General features: G+C 41.4%; 2 protein-coding genes across 2 annotated transcripts; both read left to right on the top strand.

Annotated features, from left to right (window-relative positions):
- Positions 1-38: 38 nt before the first annotated feature.
- Positions 39-8,530, top strand: LOC114796805 (cell wall protein DAN4-like). The gene is made up of 10 exons (XM_028991299.1): positions 39-149; positions 1,023-2,639; positions 2,777-3,025; positions 3,299-3,565; positions 5,138-5,410; positions 5,514-5,777; positions 6,042-6,311; positions 7,140-7,234; positions 7,472-7,524; positions 7,727-8,530. Exons 1-10 carry the CDS (start codon positions 113-115, stop codon positions 7,749-7,751), a joined length of 3,150 nt encoding a protein of 1,049 aa, XP_028847132.1. The 5' UTR covers positions 39-112; the 3' UTR covers positions 7,752-8,530.
- Positions 8,531-10,354: 1,824 nt separating this feature from the next.
- On the top strand, positions 10,355-19,397 carry LOC114796962 (receptor-type tyrosine-protein phosphatase eta-like). The gene is made up of 10 exons (XM_028991526.1): positions 10,355-10,489; positions 11,225-12,082; positions 12,575-12,823; positions 13,128-13,394; positions 15,134-15,406; positions 15,510-15,773; positions 16,602-16,871; positions 17,414-17,508; positions 17,659-17,711; positions 18,889-19,397. Exons 1-10 carry the CDS (start codon positions 10,456-10,458, stop codon positions 18,911-18,913), a joined length of 2,388 nt encoding a protein of 795 aa, XP_028847359.1. The 5' UTR covers positions 10,355-10,455; the 3' UTR covers positions 18,914-19,397.
- The last annotated feature ends 1,542 nt before the right edge of the window (positions 19,398-20,939 follow it).

Here is a 20,939-nt window from a genome sequence, read left to right on the forward strand (position 1 = left end):
ACTGCAAACTTATTTAGAAGTTAGCTTTTCCATTAATATTTTGGTCATTGCTTAGGAGGTGCTGTGTTTTATTTTAGCATTCAGTTGTGCACGGTGCAGTTGGAAAGGCTACATGATGAAGAGGGGTGTAATCCTTGTGTTAATTCTGTGTAAGTTTTATTTTTAATTTATGGTGCAAAAAGTTATAGAATAGCTAACCAAAATACAAACCTCTGGAAAATGTATATAGGACCACAGTTTCCCCTTAAAAGTCAAATGTTAATGAAATCTGCAACTGTTTCACTTTTAACTAGTAATTGACTAATTTATTACTGGGTGATGTGTATGTGATACATAAAACTGAAATGAATTAGTTTAACATACAATTTTAAAGGTAAACTTTTACATACTGTGTGCTGTTCATTGTTCACAAGGGAGATCTTTTTAAAGCTGTTTTAATGTCTTGTTTTAATACAGGAATGTTCCATTTCTTATCATTAAGTATCTAAATGATGAGGTACTTTCTTAAAATTCTTAAAATGAATTAATGCTTTTTATGACATGTCATGGAAAGCAGTTTCCACCGCTAAAGCCAAAAAAAAGATTAAGTATCTTAAAATATCTTGCAATAATAGGAAACTTGTGCACAATAATGTATGGTGATGTCATAAAATATGTATAGAAGATGTATTATTGATTGGGACATTATCAATGTAATACTGGCGTAGTAAAAAAGCTACCACTTAAACATCAGCAATGTTTACTTAACATGCGTTCCTGATGTGTTCTTCAAAGAGTTTGTGGCCAAACCCATTTGTTCGCAAAATAACTTAACAAAATCTGAAACCATTTTTTTGTGTCAGGGGGGCCCAGCAATAGAGTGTATACCCACTGTTCCTCAGGAAGATGTGCAAAATCAGGAATAATCTGACATGTTTAATGATCTGCAAATATCTGAAACAGTGTGTTGGAGGAAAGAAGAACTCATCTTTTAGCTGGGTAGCTGCCTTCATCTCCTTGCCTTCTTGACTCTTCTGTTCTAGTCTCTGTTAGCGGGGCCAAACGTCAATACTTCTACCAGCAAAATGCCTCAAGTTGGGATTCTGCTCGGCGGCACTGCCAGATCTGCTACACGGACATGGTCACAGTCACTGCTGACAACATACTGCTCCTGCTGCAGAGCTTCAGTCAGAACACCACAGCTGTTTGGGTCGGCTTGCGGAGGATTCTCAATGACACAGACATCCAGCTGTCTGCGAACTCATCCAGTAACACATCAGGATTGCCCTTGTTTGCCAATGACAAGCCTCTGTGGCTCAGCAGGTTGAACAGAACACTGCCATGGTCCAGGTGGGCAAATGGTGACCCCGTCACTTACCAGAACTGGTATCTAGGGCGCCCGGTGCCAAAACCAAAGCCAGTGGAGCAAAATTCAATGATCATGCCTACCCTGCAGCCAACCTATGGGTCAACAACTGATGCTTCATCTGTTCCAAACTTTGACCCAACCTTCCAAACGACCAGTGGGCCTGGGCAAAATTACACAACCCCAGATAGGAACATAACTGGGAATGACACCTCAGTGTGTCTTCGGCTTCAAAATTTTATCAATTGTATGAAGGATACCAATCTCTTTTCTACTAGTTCTCCATTTGGCACCCAAACATCAGCTCAGATGAGCAGCATCACTGCTAATTATACCATAAGACAAGAGAATATAACAGATTCAACTAAGAGAGCCAATATTTCTAATCAAACAACGCACCCTCTGACCTTTGTGGATTCGTCTTTGGTCCCCAACTTTACAACATCCTCAACATCCTCACCAACATCAAACTCATTGACTTCTCAGCAAACTGAGAAGTCTCAGCAAACGGGTCAAATCATGGCATCAACTTCTGACCGAAACGGACAGCTTATCTCTAATATTTCAGATCCAAGCTATTCAGCTGCTTATGACACAGCCATCCCATCAACATCTAATCCAAACCTCTCAACAACTTCTGACCCAACATCCCAACATTCAACATCGGACCAAACCTCTTCTAGTACTTCTGCTTCAACATTCAAGCCCAGTACTGACCCTGACGTTGTGCCAACATTAGTGCAAATCACAGCAAAGTCTTCGGCACCCATCACACAAAATTCGGAACCAAACTTAAAGTCAATTTCTGACACAACCTTTTCACCAGTGTCGGATCCAAGCTTCTCAGCAGCTTATCGCTCAACCACCTTGCCAACATCGGATCCCAACCTCTCAACAACTTCTGGCCCAACATCCCAACCTTCAACATCTGACCTGTGTGCCCAGATACAGAAACTCACGCAGTGCCTGAGTGACGTACCGCTCTTCTCAGCAGTGTCTTTACTTAGCACACAGACTACACCCCCCACCTACAAATTGAGTACTACTGACAACACAGCTGGTCCTATCAGCAGTGAATCCCCAGATACCAGCTCTTCCACCTTTACCACCTCCGCTCAAACCAGCTCAAACCCTGGAGCAATTAGCCCCACTGCCTACTACAACGCAACAAACGCCACTTCTACCCTACCAGACACAGACGAGTTCATCGCGGATGCCTGTCTGGTTCTGCTGGCCTTTGGAATGTGGTGGGAGAGACAATGTTCGGAATTTCTACCCTATATCTGCTATGATGGTAAGCTTTACCTTCATCACAGAATATTGCTCATTCGCTAATGTGTCAGTAATGAATTTAGATCATGTTGAGTTGCTGCTCTTATGAATATACCCTTGTCTTATGTATCCCTACCACATTACGCTTGCACATTACAGAGCGTTACTTCGGAGATGTGAGCGTGTCTAACCTCACACAAAACAGTTCAACCATAACCTGGTCAGCAGCCCCCGGTGGCATCAGCGGTTACCGGCTTGAATTGACCGGAGATCATAACCTGACCATGGAGCTGACCAATCTGAGTGCACAAATCGGAAACCTGACCGCTGGGTCCCTCTACAAAGTTGAAGTTTTCCCCATAAAGTGCATGAGAGATCTCAGCCCCCAGAACATCTCTTTCTACACTAGTAAGTGGGAGATCGCTGGCATGTGCCTTTCTTCTGAATTCAGACAATTATTAGTTCCTGTTATAGTATATTTGCTTTACATTTGTGTAGATGTGTGTAGATAATAGTCGAGACTATTTAATGACGTTCCAGGAAAAGACTGGTGTTCCTAGACTTTTTACGGAATTGAATGGAACACAGCAAAATCCCTTTTACCAAAATAACATTAGAGCCAAGATAGATAGATAGATAGAACCCCAGTCATTTCTTATCTTGCCTCCTTCATTTTTCCAGGACCTGACCAACTCCAAAATTTAACCATGTCGGGAATCACAGAAACCTCAGTCAGCCTGACCTGGTCGCCACCTGCAGGAAGTTGTGACCTTTACCAAATCCGCTGGATTTTACAGGGTGGCCAAACTTATCTGAATGGAAACACCACAGAAACCAGTTACACGATAACCAATCTCCTCCCAGGAGGTTATTACACATTCATCGTCAGTGGTCAAGTTGGAGACAACTCTGTCCCTGGAATCCCTGTCAATGTCACTTCCTACACCAGTAAGGGCAGAGCTGTTTTACTCACTGGTTTGTTGTATTAAATCATAATCATTTAAGTGATTGAACACGTCGCCTTTGGGATTGAGGATACAGCAGAGAGAGGGAATTGTTCGGGCCGTGCACGGTCGTTGCCAGAGATCCAGCAGAGACATAGTGCTGTAAAGGGAGGTGCATTTGTTGCATTTTGGCACCCAGGACTACTCCTCCAGGCCATAAACTTCCCAATCAACGAGATATTCGAGGAGGCGACCCCCGACATCCATGTAGGTAAAGATCCCATAAATGATATGCGCAGGTGGAGGACCGGTGGCCAGCGGCACCAGGGTTGACGACAGGGCGGGTGACGCTCGGGTGACTCTGGTAGACCTCTGAGTTGACCCGCCATATCTCCCTGAATGGTGATGCTGCACTGGTGATTGGCGTGGTGTTTTATTTGTTTGGTTGTCTCAACAAATCGCAGTTGGGATCGGATTGGGGATAGAGCAGAGAGAGAGGGAATCAGTGTCCACTGGAAAACCAAGCAAACCGAAGGTCCATCAAAACAAGGCCAAACATCAGAAAATCACCAGTAGCATAGGGTGAGATGTTGGTTGTGGGGGTGGATGATTCTTCCGGGGATGTCTGTACCCCCATTGCTCAGTGTAACAAATACTTTAAGTGAAAGTGAAATGATTCTCATTGTGATACACAGCACAGCACACGGTGCCACAACAAAAGGTGTCCTCTGCTTTTAACCATCATGCTTGGTGAGCAGTGGGCAGCCATGAGCGGCACCTCAGTGGCACCTTGGCGGATCGGGATTCGAACCGGCAACCTTCTCATTCCTTAACCGCTAGGCCACCACTTCCCCTCAGTGGGGCAATATCAATACATGCTGATATTTAATATTTGATATTGAAAAAGGCTTGCATTGCGCAATGTTGTGGATTATATAATCAGGAGTGTGATTATATCCAATAAAATCAGGAGTGTGATTATATTGACACTGTGTTTGCAGTTGTTGCAGTTTTTGTGCTGATCGGGGATTTTATATCATGCCCACTTCCAAAAAAAGTTGGGGCGCTGTGTGAAATGTTAATTCTCAACTCTCGTAAACTAACATTTTAGTCACAAGAATAGATAGAAAATATATCAAACTGTTTATTAATGGCCTGTTTATGAAGCACTGCATTTAAAACAGCCATGATTAGCCAAAAGAACAGGGCAAGATCGCTCCCCTCAGCTTCCAGACGTGCCTGGTACCTTTGTATTGTGGCGAGCTCTCACCATAACAGGAGGAAGAAATGCTCAGCACTCTTTCAGTCTGGAATGAGAGCTTTTTACCGGTACAAGCTGGTTGGCAGAGTCAGCAGTGAAACGTAACTTTATGTTTATGCTATCATTTATTTTTGTACTGTGGTCCATTGTCTATAGTGAATAAAATTTTGAGATTTGCAAATCATTGCATTCTATTTCTTACATTTACATTAATAGCCTCTTTTTTTTTTTTTGGGGGGGGGGGGGGGGGGGGGGGGTCAGAATGCTGAGTACAGATTTCCCATGACCTGCTACATTCTTCTCATCCTTCACTAGAACCAAGTACGGTGCAAAACCTGACTGTGGTGGGACCACAGAAAAGAACCTTCACGGCATCCTGGGATCCACCAGTAGGGAACTGCTACAGCTACAATGTTTCCGTGTGCATGTGGATTGGAAGTGTCTGTGTCGTGGAATTCAGTGCAACTCAGACAGAGCGATTAGTGAACATAATTATGCTGGACCCCGGTTACAAGGTCTTAATTATGGTGAACGCACTGGCAGCAGATGGCACAGCAGGAAACACTGTTTCCCACGAAGGATTCACGCGTGAGTCTGCAGAATCCAGGTTCTGATGGATGAGTTTGCTTCTTTTTTCTATGAGCTGTGGAGGAACGTTGTTCTTGTCTGTTTTTCTGCCTCTTGTCCACAGTTCCTGACCCAGTTAGTAACCTGCAGTTGAACGTGATTAGTGCTACTGTGCTTGAGGCCGTGTGGAACAGTCCAATGGGAGGCTATACCAGCTTCAGTGTAACGTTGCTCAATTCTAATCTAATATCAGTCAGCGGATCCAACACAACACAAAACTCTGGCCAGTTTCAGAATTTGAAGGCTGGTGTGAATTACACAGTGCAAGTTTATACTGTTGGAGTAGGAGACACAAGTAGTGACATCATGACAAGCTGGACCTTCACTCGTGAGTCTTGATCTGTCTTCTTCCTCCTTTAATAATAATAATTTATACACATAAATAATATTTATGTGTAGAGCTCCCTTTCATGCATTAAATGCAACTAAAAAATATATACATCAGACTTTTGGGAATTCATTGCCAAAACTCATTTCATCATATTGGGAAGAAATAGATGGATTTTTTTCTGTGATCTGTAATTTAACTCAGTCACCAGTTGTGTAGTGTTTTAGTGTGCCTTACATTATCTTCATCTAATGCTCTCCTCAGCTCCAGAAGCCCCAGGAGAAATCAGTTTTACATCTACCAATACAACCAGCATTCAACTGGCGTGGGGTATTCCCAAAAATTCGGAAAACGAGACCATCAAATATCAAGTTTGCTGGAAAAGTGCATTTTGGAGTCTTGCTGGTTGCCAGTCGGCTAATATTAACTTCACCACCGTCAGTAACCTGAAGTCTGGGACAAACTACAGTTTTTACATCACTGTGCAGGCTGGGAATATGACCAGTTTACCTTCGACAAACAGTCAGTACACAAGTAAGTATTCAACTGCGCTGATGTCCACTGCTACCTACAGAGCTGCCTTTTTATTCGCTCCTTGCTTCTAATCTGCATCTAGAATAAGTATGAATGACCTGGCTGACTTCACACATTGCAGCGTTACATTAATGAACATTTAATGCTGTTGCAACGTTTGTTTTTTTATTACGTGTAACAAAATGCTGAATATGTTGTTGTAATGTGATCCATTCACTTAACACTTCTGACCTTGTTAAAAGGTCAGACATTCAGGGAGAGCTTCCCATTCATGGTTTAAGCCTTGTCCTAAACCAAATTGAATGGAAAGTTGAATGGAGAACTCAAATGGAAAACTTCTGGAAGTTCTCCTTTAGTCCAGCACTAGGCTTAATCCATGAACCAAAACCTGACCCTCAAATTTATAAGAAGATATATTAGCATGAACAATGGAAGCACTAGGGGGCTGTAAGGGAAACGGTCAGCAGAAAGTCCACTTGTCAGGCGGAATGAAAAACTCACAACTGACAAAACAAGGACAGGAAATGTAACAAAATGTAACAGTCACACTCGGGTTCGGCGCAGGAGGAAGGTTCTTGTGTGTCAACCGAACTTTGCCCAGGGCTACCAGAGGACCATGAGAACATCCTGGCACCCAAACTTGTGCTGTACTGCGTTCTTTATCCATTTTCTCTCTTTGGGGTGGTAGTAGCCTAGTGGGTAAGACACTCACCATGAACCAGAAGACCACAAAATCACACGTTCAAACCATTGTGTCCCTGAGTGAGACACTTAACCCTGAGCGTCTATAAAATGCCATAAATGATTTCTTCTCCTCTCACCTTGTAGAGCCCAATGTGAAGGTTGTGACCCTGATGATGCTGTGCACCTCACAAGCGGCCACCTGTAGCAGTGCAACATTCCAGGACCAAGTGCTCTCAAATGTGAGCATTTTCACATCTAACGCCCGTTGTTTAAAGTAGAGCTTTGCAATTAATTACTGACTGATTCTAGCCACATATGAAACAATTAAAACATTTTATTGGAACGAAGCATGCACTGGAGAAATCAGTTTTACATCCATATGAGCATTCCATATGCTCAAAATGTCCATCCAAATCAGGAGCAGTGTCAACAGCATTAAGTTCTAATTTTCATTCTGTGCTGATTTGTCCCTCTAGTTGCAGCAGTTTTTCTCACCAGGACTGGACGGAGTGTACCATACCTTCAACAAGTAGGAACAATATTATTTGGCACAAACACACAAACACGCACATAAACTTGCCAACACGCACAATCATTTCTAGAAATCCACTCAAAATACAACCACTGAAAGTTAAGTCATTTTCCACCGTGTTGCTAATTGTTATTGTTGCTATTGTAAAATGTGTATTAATATTTTGATTATTTTGTAATTATGTATTCCTGTCCAACAGATCAAATGGTCCCACCGGTCTGTGACATGGTCCAGTCTTCTTCCACTCACCTTTTTAACCTCTTTATATGCTGATTTTTATTTGTAGTCTTTACAGTGGTAATGCAGTTAATAATACAACATGTAAGTACAAATGTATCAATTTCATGTGAAATGAAATTACACCAACACTATAAAAAGATGATCCTTAATATCAGTTTCAGCCTCTGAATGTGAATGTACCATTGAAGTGAATTAAGATTTGTTCAGGCAGAGCAGAATAAGCAAATCCAGTTCAGCCCAAAGGCCTGTCAAAACCAGTCTTAGAATTATTGTTGTTTGGTTGAAAATGTTTTTAATTCTAACTTGTATTGAAATTTCAATTTATTGCAGAATTTGCTTATCTTTGTGAAACAATGATATTATGCATGTATAGAAACAGTCTCTGTTCTCCTATTGTTCTCTGAGCAGTGGTTTGGTTGTTTAACACTTTTTGTTATTCCCTTTCTGAACAATTTCAGAATTCCTGTCGGGAAGATGAAAAACCTTTCATTTGCTTCACCACTGCCTAACACTACGCAAATATAGTCCAAGTAAATCTCTAAATGAGGTATTTTCCTCAGATCCAACAATTTGCGACCCAGTAGCTCTGTATAGCCAAAAGACGTCTCTCTAATATAATTGTTTGGTTTTTCCTACATGTATTCTATGACAAATGACCTCTTATAGGAAAGTAACATAATTTGTTAACATGTGATAAAACCTACTTGTTCTTCTATTTCAATGTTTGTGCATAGAAACCAATAAAAACAGCTTTCATTTTTAAGCTTGTATTTGTATTGAATCATTTCTTTTTTATTGTCAGATTGTAGAAATACAGTTTGAGCGTAGTTTGGCTGACAAACACATTGAAAAAAAACATTCGAAATAACTGTTTTTGGAGTTATTGGAGTATTGCTGAAATGGTCTTTTTTGTTGCTTGTGATCTGGGTGTGAAAAAAGGAGCAGGTGGAAAAGGGGACATGCCAAAGGTGAGGCCATCCAGAGGACTTTTCTGCAGAGTGTTTCTGCTTTAGCCATGGGACTCCACCTTTTACAATAGGCCTCCCATTTTCTCAGTAAACCTTCTGTTCAACCCGAGCACGCACTCGATTGTTTTGAGGTGAATTTAGAATTAAATCAATTGCCTACACAGTTGCACAAAGGGGGTGCTAGTAGCCTGTTGAACCAGAAGACCCAGGATCAACCCCCACATGCTAGCCTTTGTGTCCCCGAGCAAGACACTTAACCCTGAGTGTCTCCAGGGGACTGTCCCTGTAACTACTGGTCATAAGTCGCTCTGGAGGAGGGCGTCTGATAAATGCTGTAAATGTAATATGTGCCTCTTTTAGTGACTTGCCCCAAACCTTGAAAAAATGCTGTACTAATGAACTGTATTACATTGCATTTCAGAGCAAGGAGGTATTGTCAACATTATACAAAATCCAACACACACATATGTACACAAGCATTGTTTGAAGTAAAAAGTAGTAAATCGTTTGCATTTTTGCACTGCTTTCTTCAGATTTTATTTTTGCAGGACCAGCCTCTGCTACAAACCAAATGTACACTGGAATGGGAATGGTGTCCAGATAGCATACAGGGTGTGCTGCAACATTTTGGGGGCATTTGTTTAAAACTAACAAATACTAATATCAGAGCACCTTTTCAGGACCTCATTGAGTGTGAAAGTGGCCACAGACTAATTTGGTGAGGTTCTTTAATGACCCCCCTGCGTATTTGATATCTTAATATGTATCTTTGGTCTTCTTCATACATCCCAGTTTAATGTTAATTTAGAAACAGATAAATAAAAAAAACATGAAATCTGGCCCTTCCTGGAATAATGCAGTCTGTTGAATGACCATGGAGGGGCGCTGGTTTTCCCACAGCCCCATCATGACACATGGTCAAAAAAATGCACTGCATGCATCATGGCATGCAAATTATGAAATTAAGGCTGCAGGTTAAAAGGTACAGTGTTCTAATTTTGCGTACGTATTTGTGTTCCTTCTACCTGTAGAACGATTTCAAAAGGCAGAATGCTGTGTCCTGAAACCTTGAAAAATGAACCACTTTGAAAGTGAAGTGATTGTCATTGTGACACACTGGAGCACAGCACACAGTGCACACAGTTAAATGCGTGCCTTATTGAGCAGAGGGCAGCAATGAAAGGCGCCCGGGGAGCAGTGCGTGGGGACGGTCCCTTGCTGAAGGGGACCTTCCAATTATGGATCTGACCCAGTTTCACACCGCAATACAGAACATTACATGTTTTTATTCCGTACACTTAATAAAAAGTAGCCACAGGTTGGAAATGTTGGTTCACATAGCCCCATCAGGAAAAGAGGCATACAGGAAATTAAAGGTAATAATATTGATTTCATTTCAAATCTATTTTCTTTTTATAAAATGAAATATTCAGTTATATTACCTGTGTGCGGTCATTGAATTCCGGGGACTTTCTATGAATTTCCTTTATGGCCTATTATAATGCTGGGAAACGTCACAGAAATCGCATTTGAATAAACCTGTCGGAGAGGTTGACCTAAAACAGAGGCTGTGTTCTTGACACCGCATGACCTCGGCTGTGTGCACTCATTCAGGTGAGAACAGACTGAAGTGCAACAAACTTTCAAGAATTTGCTTAAAACAACAGGAACTTTTATTTACTTATTTATTTATGTATTTATTTATTTTTAAACACCCAGGATGAAGGGGACCATAATTCTCGTTGCTGTACTGTGTAAGTGTTCTGCTACTCTGATCATAATTTGTTGGGTGAATGGGTGTTTTTGTGGGTGCTGCTGAAGGTTTCCAAAAGTGAATAATGAATTACGAATACTTTTTTTTTTTTTTTTGATCGTCAACTTGTCATTTTGTAATACGCAAATTTTACATCTCCAAGGAACCAAATATAAAGTACGTTTGTATGTAAATTGCTGTGATGCTTCCTTCTAACCTTTCTTATCACTGTGCTAAAATGCAAATACTCATGCAAACGCCTCATTTGCCATTTTCCACTTTTAATCTACCTTTTCTTGATATCAGATGTTTGTGCAGTACATGTAAAATGGGTTCAGTTTAAAGCTGATTCTGTTTTTTGTTCTAACACCATGATGGCTTTTCATGGCTGAAACATTTTATTCCATATTTCTACACCTGAAAAGATGTAAAACATTGGAAAGGACCCTTGGCTTGACGTTTTAATACAACAATCAAATTAAATGATTATACTGAGGATTTATCCAATGGGTTATATAAATATTGAGGACACCTTTGACCTTACACTAGCAAACAAACCATATCTTTAGGGCACAAATAACATCTAAATAGTTTTTAGGAGTTTTCATCAATTGGATTTGTCCCTTTTAGCGGCAACTTCCATTTATGCATACAAATATGCTCCATGATGGGGGTGTAAGGTGTTTCCAATGGTTTTGTTTTGTCACCACGTTCCCTCCTATTTCTTCTGTTCCAGTCTCTGTTAGCTGGGCTGAACGTCAATACTTCTATCAAACCAATGCCTCAAGCTGGGGCTCAGCCCGGCAGCACTGCCAGGTCTGCTATACGGAAATGGCCACAGTCACTGCTGACAACATACTGCTCCTGCTGCAAAGCTTCGGTCCAAATAGGACAGCTGCTTGGGTCGGCCTCAGGAGGAAGCTCAACGATAGTGGCATCCAGCCGACAATGAACTCATCCAACAGCATGTTAGGATCGTCTATGCCATCCACTATGTTTCAGGCGGAGAAAGACCCAGTTTTGTGGTGGATCAGTAGCTTAATGCCATGGTCTTGGTGGTCCAATGGTGAACCTGTGGCCTTTCAGAACTGGTATCCGGGTCGTCCTGTGCTACAGATAGTAGAGGCCCAGCCAACTCTTCGTCCAACCTTTGCCTCAACCTCACCAACATCTGGCCCAACTTCTGCATCAACCCTTCATCCAACATCTGCACCAACTTCAAACCAGAATTTTACGGGAACACCTGCACAAAATGCTACAGTTAGCAATGTAACGGGAAACTATAGCATGTGTCCCGATCTGCAGAAACTCCTGAAGTGTTTGAACGACGCAAACGCCTACTCAGCAAGCTTTCCACTTAGCACGCAAGTTACTGTCCTCTCCACAGTGTCCACACCTCCACTCAGTACCACGCAAACCATGGTCTCCATGCCTGCCACAGCCACATACTTCCCCAACACATCTACCAACAGCTCCACTCCCAGCCCAAAAGGCATACATGAGTTCATTGAAGATGCCTGCTTGGTTTTACTTATGTTTGGGATGTGGTGGGAAAGGGACTGCTCTGAACTTCTGCCATATATTTGTTATGAAGGTAAGTACAATTGCATTCTTGTATAGAAACCAATCTGTCTCAAAACTGAAATAATGGACACCCGGCTAAGAACCTGAAGACTCAGCTTCAAATTCCCCTTACTACCATGGTGTCACATCTATGGCCTTCAGCACAGACGTCAGTAGTTACAGGGACAAAGTGTCTTGCTTAGGGACACAATGGTGATTAGTGGGGTTTGAATCTGTGACTTTGGGGTCTTCTGGTTCATACACTGCTCCCCGGGCTTCTATCATGGCTGCCCACTGCTATAAAGTTGGAGAAAATGGAGACCCCTGAAAATGGAGACCCCTGTAAACCAACAAAATTTTTCACAAGGGGCACATGAACATCAGACCTGAACCATGCCGCAACAGATGACGGAGAATTTGTCAGATCTTACATTTGCCTCTGTTGCATTGCACTGCTGCTGTCTACTCCATAAGTAGACAGCTCTCTTGCACACTCTTGCACACTCAGCCTGTTTCTGAACAGATCGTTTCTATGGCGTTGTGAACTTGACCAACATAACACAAAACAGCTCGACTGTGACCTGGTCAAACGTGCCCGGCAACATCAGTGGCTACAGACTGGAACTGAAGGGAGATCATACAAGCACCATGAACCTGACCAATACAAGTGCCGACATTGGAAACCTGACCGCTGGTTCCCTCTACACAGTTCAGATTTTCCCAATAAAGTGCGGAAGGGACCTCAACTCCCAGAACATCTCTTTCTACACCAGTAAGTAGTGGATGACTTTCTTTCTTCTGAATTTAGACATTTAGATATCATTTTCTAATATAGTACATCTAATTTACATTTGTGTAGATGCAATATGCAAATACATTGAACCTTGCTGATAGGCCACAAATATATATGAAAACTTCTCAAATCCGATTATTTCATTGGCACTTTATTCTAGGTAAATGAAATGGTTTGCCTTCAACTCCCATTTGATCACCTACACTGTTTAGATTCTGTGGTTGAAATTGATTGTGTGTTCTAGCTTCAGTCATTTCTTATCTTGCCTCCTTCATTTTTCCAGGACCTGACCAACTCCAAAATTTAACAGTGTCGGGATTCACAGAAACCTCAGTCAGCCTGACCTGGTGGCCACCTGCAGGACACTGTGACCTTTACCAAATCCGCTGGATTTTACAGGGTGGCCAAACTTATCTGAATGGAAACACCACAGAAACCAGTTACACGATAACCAATCTCCTCCCAGGAGGTTATTACACATTCATCGTCAGTGGTCAAGTTGGAGACAACTCTGTCCCTGGAATCCCTGTCAATGTCACTTCCTACACCAGTAAGGGCAGAGCTGTTTTACTCACTGGTTTGTTGTATTAAATTAGTTTGGCAAATGATCAGTTGGACACTCTTATGGACGTCTTCTCCTTGTTCCAGTCGGTTCCAATGAAAGCTGCCTGCAGTGTAGTAAATTGATTGAATTGATTTGTCTGGCATCATCCTAATCATATTTAATGAGAGTCCTCAGTAAATCCTTGGTATACAATACTGCAATACAATTTGATATTTAAAAAGTCTTGCTTTGTGTTATAAGAATAATAATAAGAATAGTGACAGTGTGCCTGCAGCTGCTGAAACATTTTAGCAAGTGTTAGGGCACAGTGTAAAATATTAATTTTAATTTATCAAATTAATTGTTCATTATGCCAACTATAATGAAGCTGAGAGTGGCACTTCTCAGTATAACATGTTTAAAGATGCACCACACATTTAAAATGGAGATGAGTAGCTAAATTATATAAAAAAAAGATGTAATAAGAATTTCTGGGCAGCACAAATTGTATCAGAATGAGAATCAGAATCAGCTTTATTGTATGTTCACACATACAAGGAATTTGTTTTAGTGACAGAACTCTACAGAGCAACAGAATGACAATGACAATAAAGGTAATAATGTTACATAATGCTACATGTTGCTGCTAGTGTTGCAAAGATTAGAAATTTTGGTGGTACGATTATTGTCAGAGAAATAATCCCGATTACATGATGATCTCGATTCTTTCACATGAATTGATTTTACAATGGTATTAACATATATAAACAGCACAAACACATTATATAGAGTTTTAAATAAAATAAATAAAATAAAAGTAATTGCTGTACACATCTATAGGTAGCACAGATCATTTTTTGGTGCCAAAATCCTAAAGAAAACAAGAAAACAGCATTAAACCTGTCTACATTAGAAAGTGAAGTGATTGTCATTGTGAAACACTGCAGAACAGCACACGGTGACACAACAAAATGTGTCCACTGCTTTTAATCATCACCCTTGGTGAGCAGTGGGCAGCCATGACAGGCGCCCAGGGAGCAGTGTGTGGGGACGGTGCCCTGCTCAGTGGAACCTCAGTGGCGCCTTGGCCCCACGGCAACAAGGTGAAAGACCTGAGCTGACCTGTGCATCACAGTATCAGGGGGTGACACAGTAGAGCTTTAACAGTTCACAAATCAGTTCAAGTTGAAGTGCAAGAAGGTGAATGCATGTTCACGTTTTCTGAGTACAACCTTGAACGATGAGTTGAAAGAATTTTGCCACTACTGCTGAATATGTAAAAATACTTATTTTACACCACTATTTAAGGGAAAAAAAAAGCATTGCTTAAGTGGAAAATTTTGGCAGCTTTAAGGCTGCCCAGTAAGACGATAATGTCATGTTGTAGATCTCTGGGCACGGATTCTAATGGTCACGTGATAATACATCATGGGGCGCAGCAGTCAAAGTTCAACAGATTTAAACTCTGACCGCGGTCCACACACAAGGCTGTTGATGGTGGATTTCACACCGCAGTTCATCGTCAAACCGGTTAATCCCTGCAACCCAGGTCGCCGTTATCAAAATTTTTACGGTGGTACACTGTCTATAGTGAATAAAATATATACGGTCTGAGATTTGCAAATCATTGCATTGTGTTTCTATTCACGTATTTCAATGCACCCCGTTTTTTGGGGGAATTGCAGCTTCAAAATACTGAGTAAAGATTTCCCATGACCTGCTACATTCTTCTCATCCTTCGCTAGAACCAAGTACGGTGCAAAACCTGACTGTGGTGGGACCACAGAAAAGAACCTTCACGGCATCCTGGGATCCACCAGTAGGGAACAGCTACAGCTACAATGTTTCCGTGTGCATGTGGATTGGAAGTGTCTGTGTCGTGGAATTCAGTGCAACTCAGACAGAGCGATTAGTGAACATAATTATGCTGGACCCCGGTTACAAGGTCTTAATTATGGTGAACGCACTGGCAGCAGATGGCACAGCAGGAAACACTGTTTCCCACGAAGGATTCACGCGTGAGTCTGCAGAATCCAGGTTCTGATGGATGAGTTTGCTTCTTTTTTCTATGAGCTGTGGAGGAACGTTGTTCTTGTCTGTTTTTCTGCCTCTTGTCCACAGTTCCTGACCCAGTTAGTAACCTGCAGTTGAACGTGATTAGTGCTACTGTGCTTGAGGCCGTGTGGAACAGTCCAATGGGAGGCTATACCAGCTTCAGTGTAACGTTGCTCAATTCTAATCTAATATCAGTCAGCGGATCCAACACAACACAAAACTCTAGCCAGTTTCAGAATTTGAAGGCCGGTGTGAATTACACAGTGCAAGTTTATACTGTTGGAGTAGGAGACACAAGTAGTGACATCATGACAAGCTGGACCTTCACTCGTGAGTTTTGATCTGTCTTCTTCCTCCTTTAATAATAACAGTAATTATTATTATTATCATATTTATTTGTGAAGTTTAAAATGAAACTGAAAAAGTTATCTTCAGTGACCAGAATGTGGCTACATTACAAGACCAGACACTGAATGGTGGGAGGTCTTGGTGTGGTTAGACGGTGAACAGGTTTGGTGTGGCGTGGTTTGTGATGGTCTCCTGGCTAGTACTGATGGCGATCGGGTGTGAACGTGTGTCGGTTGTGCAGAAGCAGTGGTGGTGCAGGGCGTCACATTAAGAAAAATCCACTCCATTTCATAATTTTCCAGAATTCGGCCAAATCTATCATGAACAAATAGATGGTAGAAATTTGTATCTGAAAGGGAAAGTAAAAGTGATAATAATATAATATAATAATACAGATTTACGAAACACATTTTCAAGTAGCGAATCATATGGAAAGGATAGGTACTATAGACTGGAGCCGACCCGAGCACAACTAATCAGATGAATGTGAAAGTAAAGTGATTGTCATGGTGAAACCCTGCAGCACAGCACACGGTGACACAACGAACCATCTTTTAACCATCACCTTGAGTGAGCAGTGGGCAGCCATGACAGGCGCCCGGGGAGCAGTGTGTGGGGACGGTGCTTTGCACAGTGACACCTCAGTGGCCACTTGGTGGCTTGGGATTCAAACCGGCAACCTTCTGATTACAGGGCCACTTCCTTAACCGCTAGGCCACCACTGCCCCAAATCCGCCAAATTTAACTCAGTCACCAGTTGTGTAGTGTTATAGTGTGCCTTACATTATCTTCATCTAATGCTCTCCTCAGCTCCAGAAGCCCCAGGAGAAATCAGTTTTACATCTGCCAATACAACCAGCATTCAACTGGCGTGGGGTGTTCCCAAAAATTCGGAAAATGAGACCATCAAATATCAAGTTTGCTGGAAAAGTGCATTTTGGAGTCTTGCTGGTTGCCAGTCGGCTAATATTAACTTCACCACTGTCAGTAACCTGAAGTCTGGGACAAACTACAGTTTTTACATCACTGTGCAGGCTGGGAATATGACCAGTTTACCTTCGACAAACAGTCAGTACACAAGTGAGTATTCAACTGCGCTGATGTCCACTGCTACCTACAGAGCTGCCTTTTTATTCGCTCCTTGCTTCTAATCTGCATCTAGAATAAGTATGAATGACCTGGCTGACTTCACACATTGCAGCGTTACATTAATTAACATTTAATGCTGTTGCAACGTTTTTTGATGCTTCTGACCTTGTTTGGTAAGATATTCAGGGTCAGGATTAAGCCTAGTCCCAGACTAAAAGAGCTGAATGGAGAACTTGAAGAGTGTAAGTTCTTTTTTCATCTCGCACTAGGCTTAATTCATGATCTGATTCATACATTTATAAAGACACAATTATCATGAGTGAAGGAAGGAGGGTGTGAACCAGAAGACCAGAAAGTCCCAGGTTAAAACCCCACTGACTTCCATAGTGTCCCTGAGCAAGACACTTAACCCCGAGTGTCTCCAGGGGGGACTCCCCTGTCCCTACTGAGTATAAGTCGCTCTGGATAAGGGCGTCTGTAAAACAGCATAAATGTAAGTACATGAAATGATTTCTTCTCCTCTCACCTTGTAGAGCCCAATGTGAAGGTTGTGACCCTGATGATGCTGTGCACCTCACAAACGGGCGCCTGTAGCAGTGCAACATTCCAGGACCAAGTGCTCTCAAATGTGAGCATTTGCACATCTAACGCCTGTTGTATAAAGTAAAGCTTTGCAATTAATTACATAATTTTTTTTAATGAATTTAAAAATGAAAACAGGACCAGTGTCAACAGCATTAAGTTCTAATTTTCATTCTGTGCTGATTTGTCCCTCTAGTTGCAGCAGTTTTTTTTGCCAGGACTGGACGGAGTGTACCATACCTTCAACAAGTAGGAACAATATTATTTGGCACAAACACACAAATACGCACATAAACTTGCCAACACGCACAATCATTTCTAGAAATCCACTCAAAATACAACCACAGCAGCAAATGAAAATGCTGCCGACAGGATGGAAAAAAGCGGCTAGCCAGGTGCTCCCAGTCTTATACGCACAAGGGTTCTAATCACCCTGAGCTGATGCTCGTTCAGCATGGGTAATTAGAACCCTTTATATGTTGCTTTTTCAACCTCACTCCCTTGTCCTGCATTTTGGATGTGTTCACTTTCTGTTGATTTTTTTCATTGTTTTTTGGCCATCGCACCTCTTTTCTGTTAATTTATTTAAATCACATGTTCCTTTGAGATCTAGAGCCTCATTTTGCCTCATTTTCACCCTGTGGCAGGTCAGGGTGGGTATAAATAAAATATAGTAAATGTAAAGAAACTGAAGTGTTCGCTCATGATAGGTTATAAACCCAATTCCTAAAAAGTTTACAATGACAAAACTCATAAACCTACAATTCAGGCCAAAAGTTTGGACACACCTTCTCATTCATTATATTTTCTTTATGATCATGACCATTTACATTGGTAGGTTTTCACTGAAGGCATCAAAACTATGAATGAACACATGTGGAGTTATGTACTTAACAAAAAGTGGAGACCCGACCTCCACAGTCACCGGACCTGAACCCAATCCAGATGGTTTGGGGTGAGCTGGACTGCAGAGTGAAGGAAAAGGGGCCAACAAGTGCTAAACACCTCTGGGAACTCCTTCAAGACTGTTAAGTCCATAACTCCACATGTGTTCATTCATAGTTTTGATGCCTTCAGTGAGAATCTACATATGTAAATCGACAGCTGTGTAAATGTAACTGTCAACTGTGTATGTAAATGGTCATGAAAATAAAGTAAACATTGAGTGAGACGGTGTGTCCAAACTTTTGGCCTGTACTGTATATTCACAACCGGACACCGAAAAACGCACTTTGTCAGAGATTTCAGTATTTCAAGAGAAATATGAGCTTGTTAGTTTGTTTGTGTGGCACTTGCATGATTTCCCAGTGTTGGCATGGGCTTCTGCTTGAGCATCAGGTGGTTTGCAACCACTTACTGCTTCTGTTGTAAACTGTGTATTAATATGATTATGATTATTTTGTAATTATGTGTTCCTATCCAACAGATCAAATGGTCCCCCCAGTCTCTGAAATGGTTTCCAATTTTCTTCTGCTTCATTATGGATTTTTGTGTCTGTGTGTGTGCATGTGTATGTGTGTGCTGGACTGGAATGTTTTCATTTTCAGCGTTTGCAATGGTAATTTATTTAATTTCCAAATCTATAACTACAAAAGTATCAATTTCATGTGAAATGTCTTTTATGTACATCATTTCAAACACTAAAAAACTGGTTTGGTATGTTCCTTATTGTCAGTTCCAGCCTCTGAATTTAAGAGTAGTTGAGGCAGAGCAGAATAAGGAAATCCACTTCAGCCAAGTGGCCTGTCAAAACCAGTCCTAGAAAGAGAGGAAACCAGTTCATAAAAGGGAGATGGAAGGATGGTCCAGGGGATTAACTTGACATCAAATCCCAAACCGCCAAGGTGCCACTGAGCAAAGCACCGTCCCCACATGCTGCTCCCCGGTCTCTTGTCATGGCTGCCCACTGCTCACCAAAGGTGATGGTTAAAAACAGAGGACACATTTCATTGTGTCACCATATGCTGTGCTGCAGTGTTTCACAGTGCAAGAAATCAGTGAAAGCATCTAAGCTACAAACAATTTAAAAGTGGAAAAAGGGCGAAATGTGCCCTCTTCTTTTAACCCGCCACCTAAGTGGGCAGCCATAAAAGGAATCCGGGGAGCAGTGTGTGGATGGTGCTCTGCTCAGTGGCACCTTGGTGGTTCGGGATTTGAATCCACAACCTTCCGATGACGGGTCTGCCTCCTCAACTGCTAGGCCACCACTGCCCTCCTTACATGACGGGAAAAAAAAACTTTCTAACATCAATCAAATATTGGTTTACCTAAACAGCCTATCTCAGAATTCGCTTATTTACCTAAAACAACGCCATTGTGTGTATAGAGAAAGAGACTCATCCCGTTATCCTTTTTATTCTAGTTATAGCTGTAATACAATATTCTTCTTCATCTGTAGACTTTTGCTTGTAAGAGATCATTCACTAGTTTACAGAGTTGTAGCAGTTCTTATAGGACATCTCACTTTTTAATCCTTATAATTTGTGTGTTTTAAGTTTAGTTTCACTACTGCCTACGATTGTGAATTAATATAGAAGGAGTTATAAACTAAATCTGCAACAAACTGCAACCCAGTAGCTCTGTACAGCCACTAGACGTCTCTCTAATATAATTGTCTGGTTTTTCCTACATGTATCCTATGGCAATTACGTATTTAATTTTGACGACGTAAGATGAATCCTACTTGTACTATATTTTGAACTTTTGCAAATAAAAAATCAATAAATGCATTTTAAAAATAGTTTTTAGTTTGAAGCACGCATTGTATTCATCGTTTCACTTTCATCATCAAACTGTAGGAATACGATAGAAATCTGAAAACATTTTGTCTGACACACAATAAACAAAAAAACTTTTAAATAATTGTTGGCCAAAAAAATTTTGGGGGGGATTTGGAAATTTGGGGTGAAATAGCCCAGTGAGAAAAGGCAGTAAAAGAGAGAGGTCAACAGCTGAAATTCAAATTCATTTAACAAAGCATACCAGCCTTTGACGCTTAGCAAGAGAACTGTTGGCATTGCCTGACCATTTATCAGTACTTGCTGAAGCCTCCACAGTGCTGTAGTCGTGTTAACAGCACAGGGACCAGAACGAATATTGGACTGCATGCTGTTGTGAGAAGTTGGGAGCAGGAAGCTCGCAGAATAAACCTATCAGCATTGCCAGCACCACGGCACTTTTTTTTTTTTTGCTGTGCTGATCAGTGATTTTCTACCGCTGACGTGTCGATATGTCCCACATGCTCTGTAACACACATCAACAAAATTGGAATAAAAACTGTTTTATACTAAACTATTTTGTTCAGAGCTGGTTAGGCTCAGATGTGACTCATAACCTGGAAATGTTGTTCTTCAAACCAAGACATTTTGGGATAATGCCATGACTTATGTATTTTATTATATCATATATCATAATGTATATATAGATGTGTGTGTGTGTGTGTGTGTGTGTGTGTGTAAATAATATATATAATAAAAT

This window comes from Denticeps clupeoides, chromosome 1 (genome assembly GCF_900700375.1).
Source record: "Denticeps clupeoides chromosome 1, fDenClu1.1, whole genome shotgun sequence".
Classification (NCBI taxonomy): domain Eukaryota; kingdom Metazoa; phylum Chordata; class Actinopteri; order Clupeiformes; family Denticipitidae; genus Denticeps; species Denticeps clupeoides.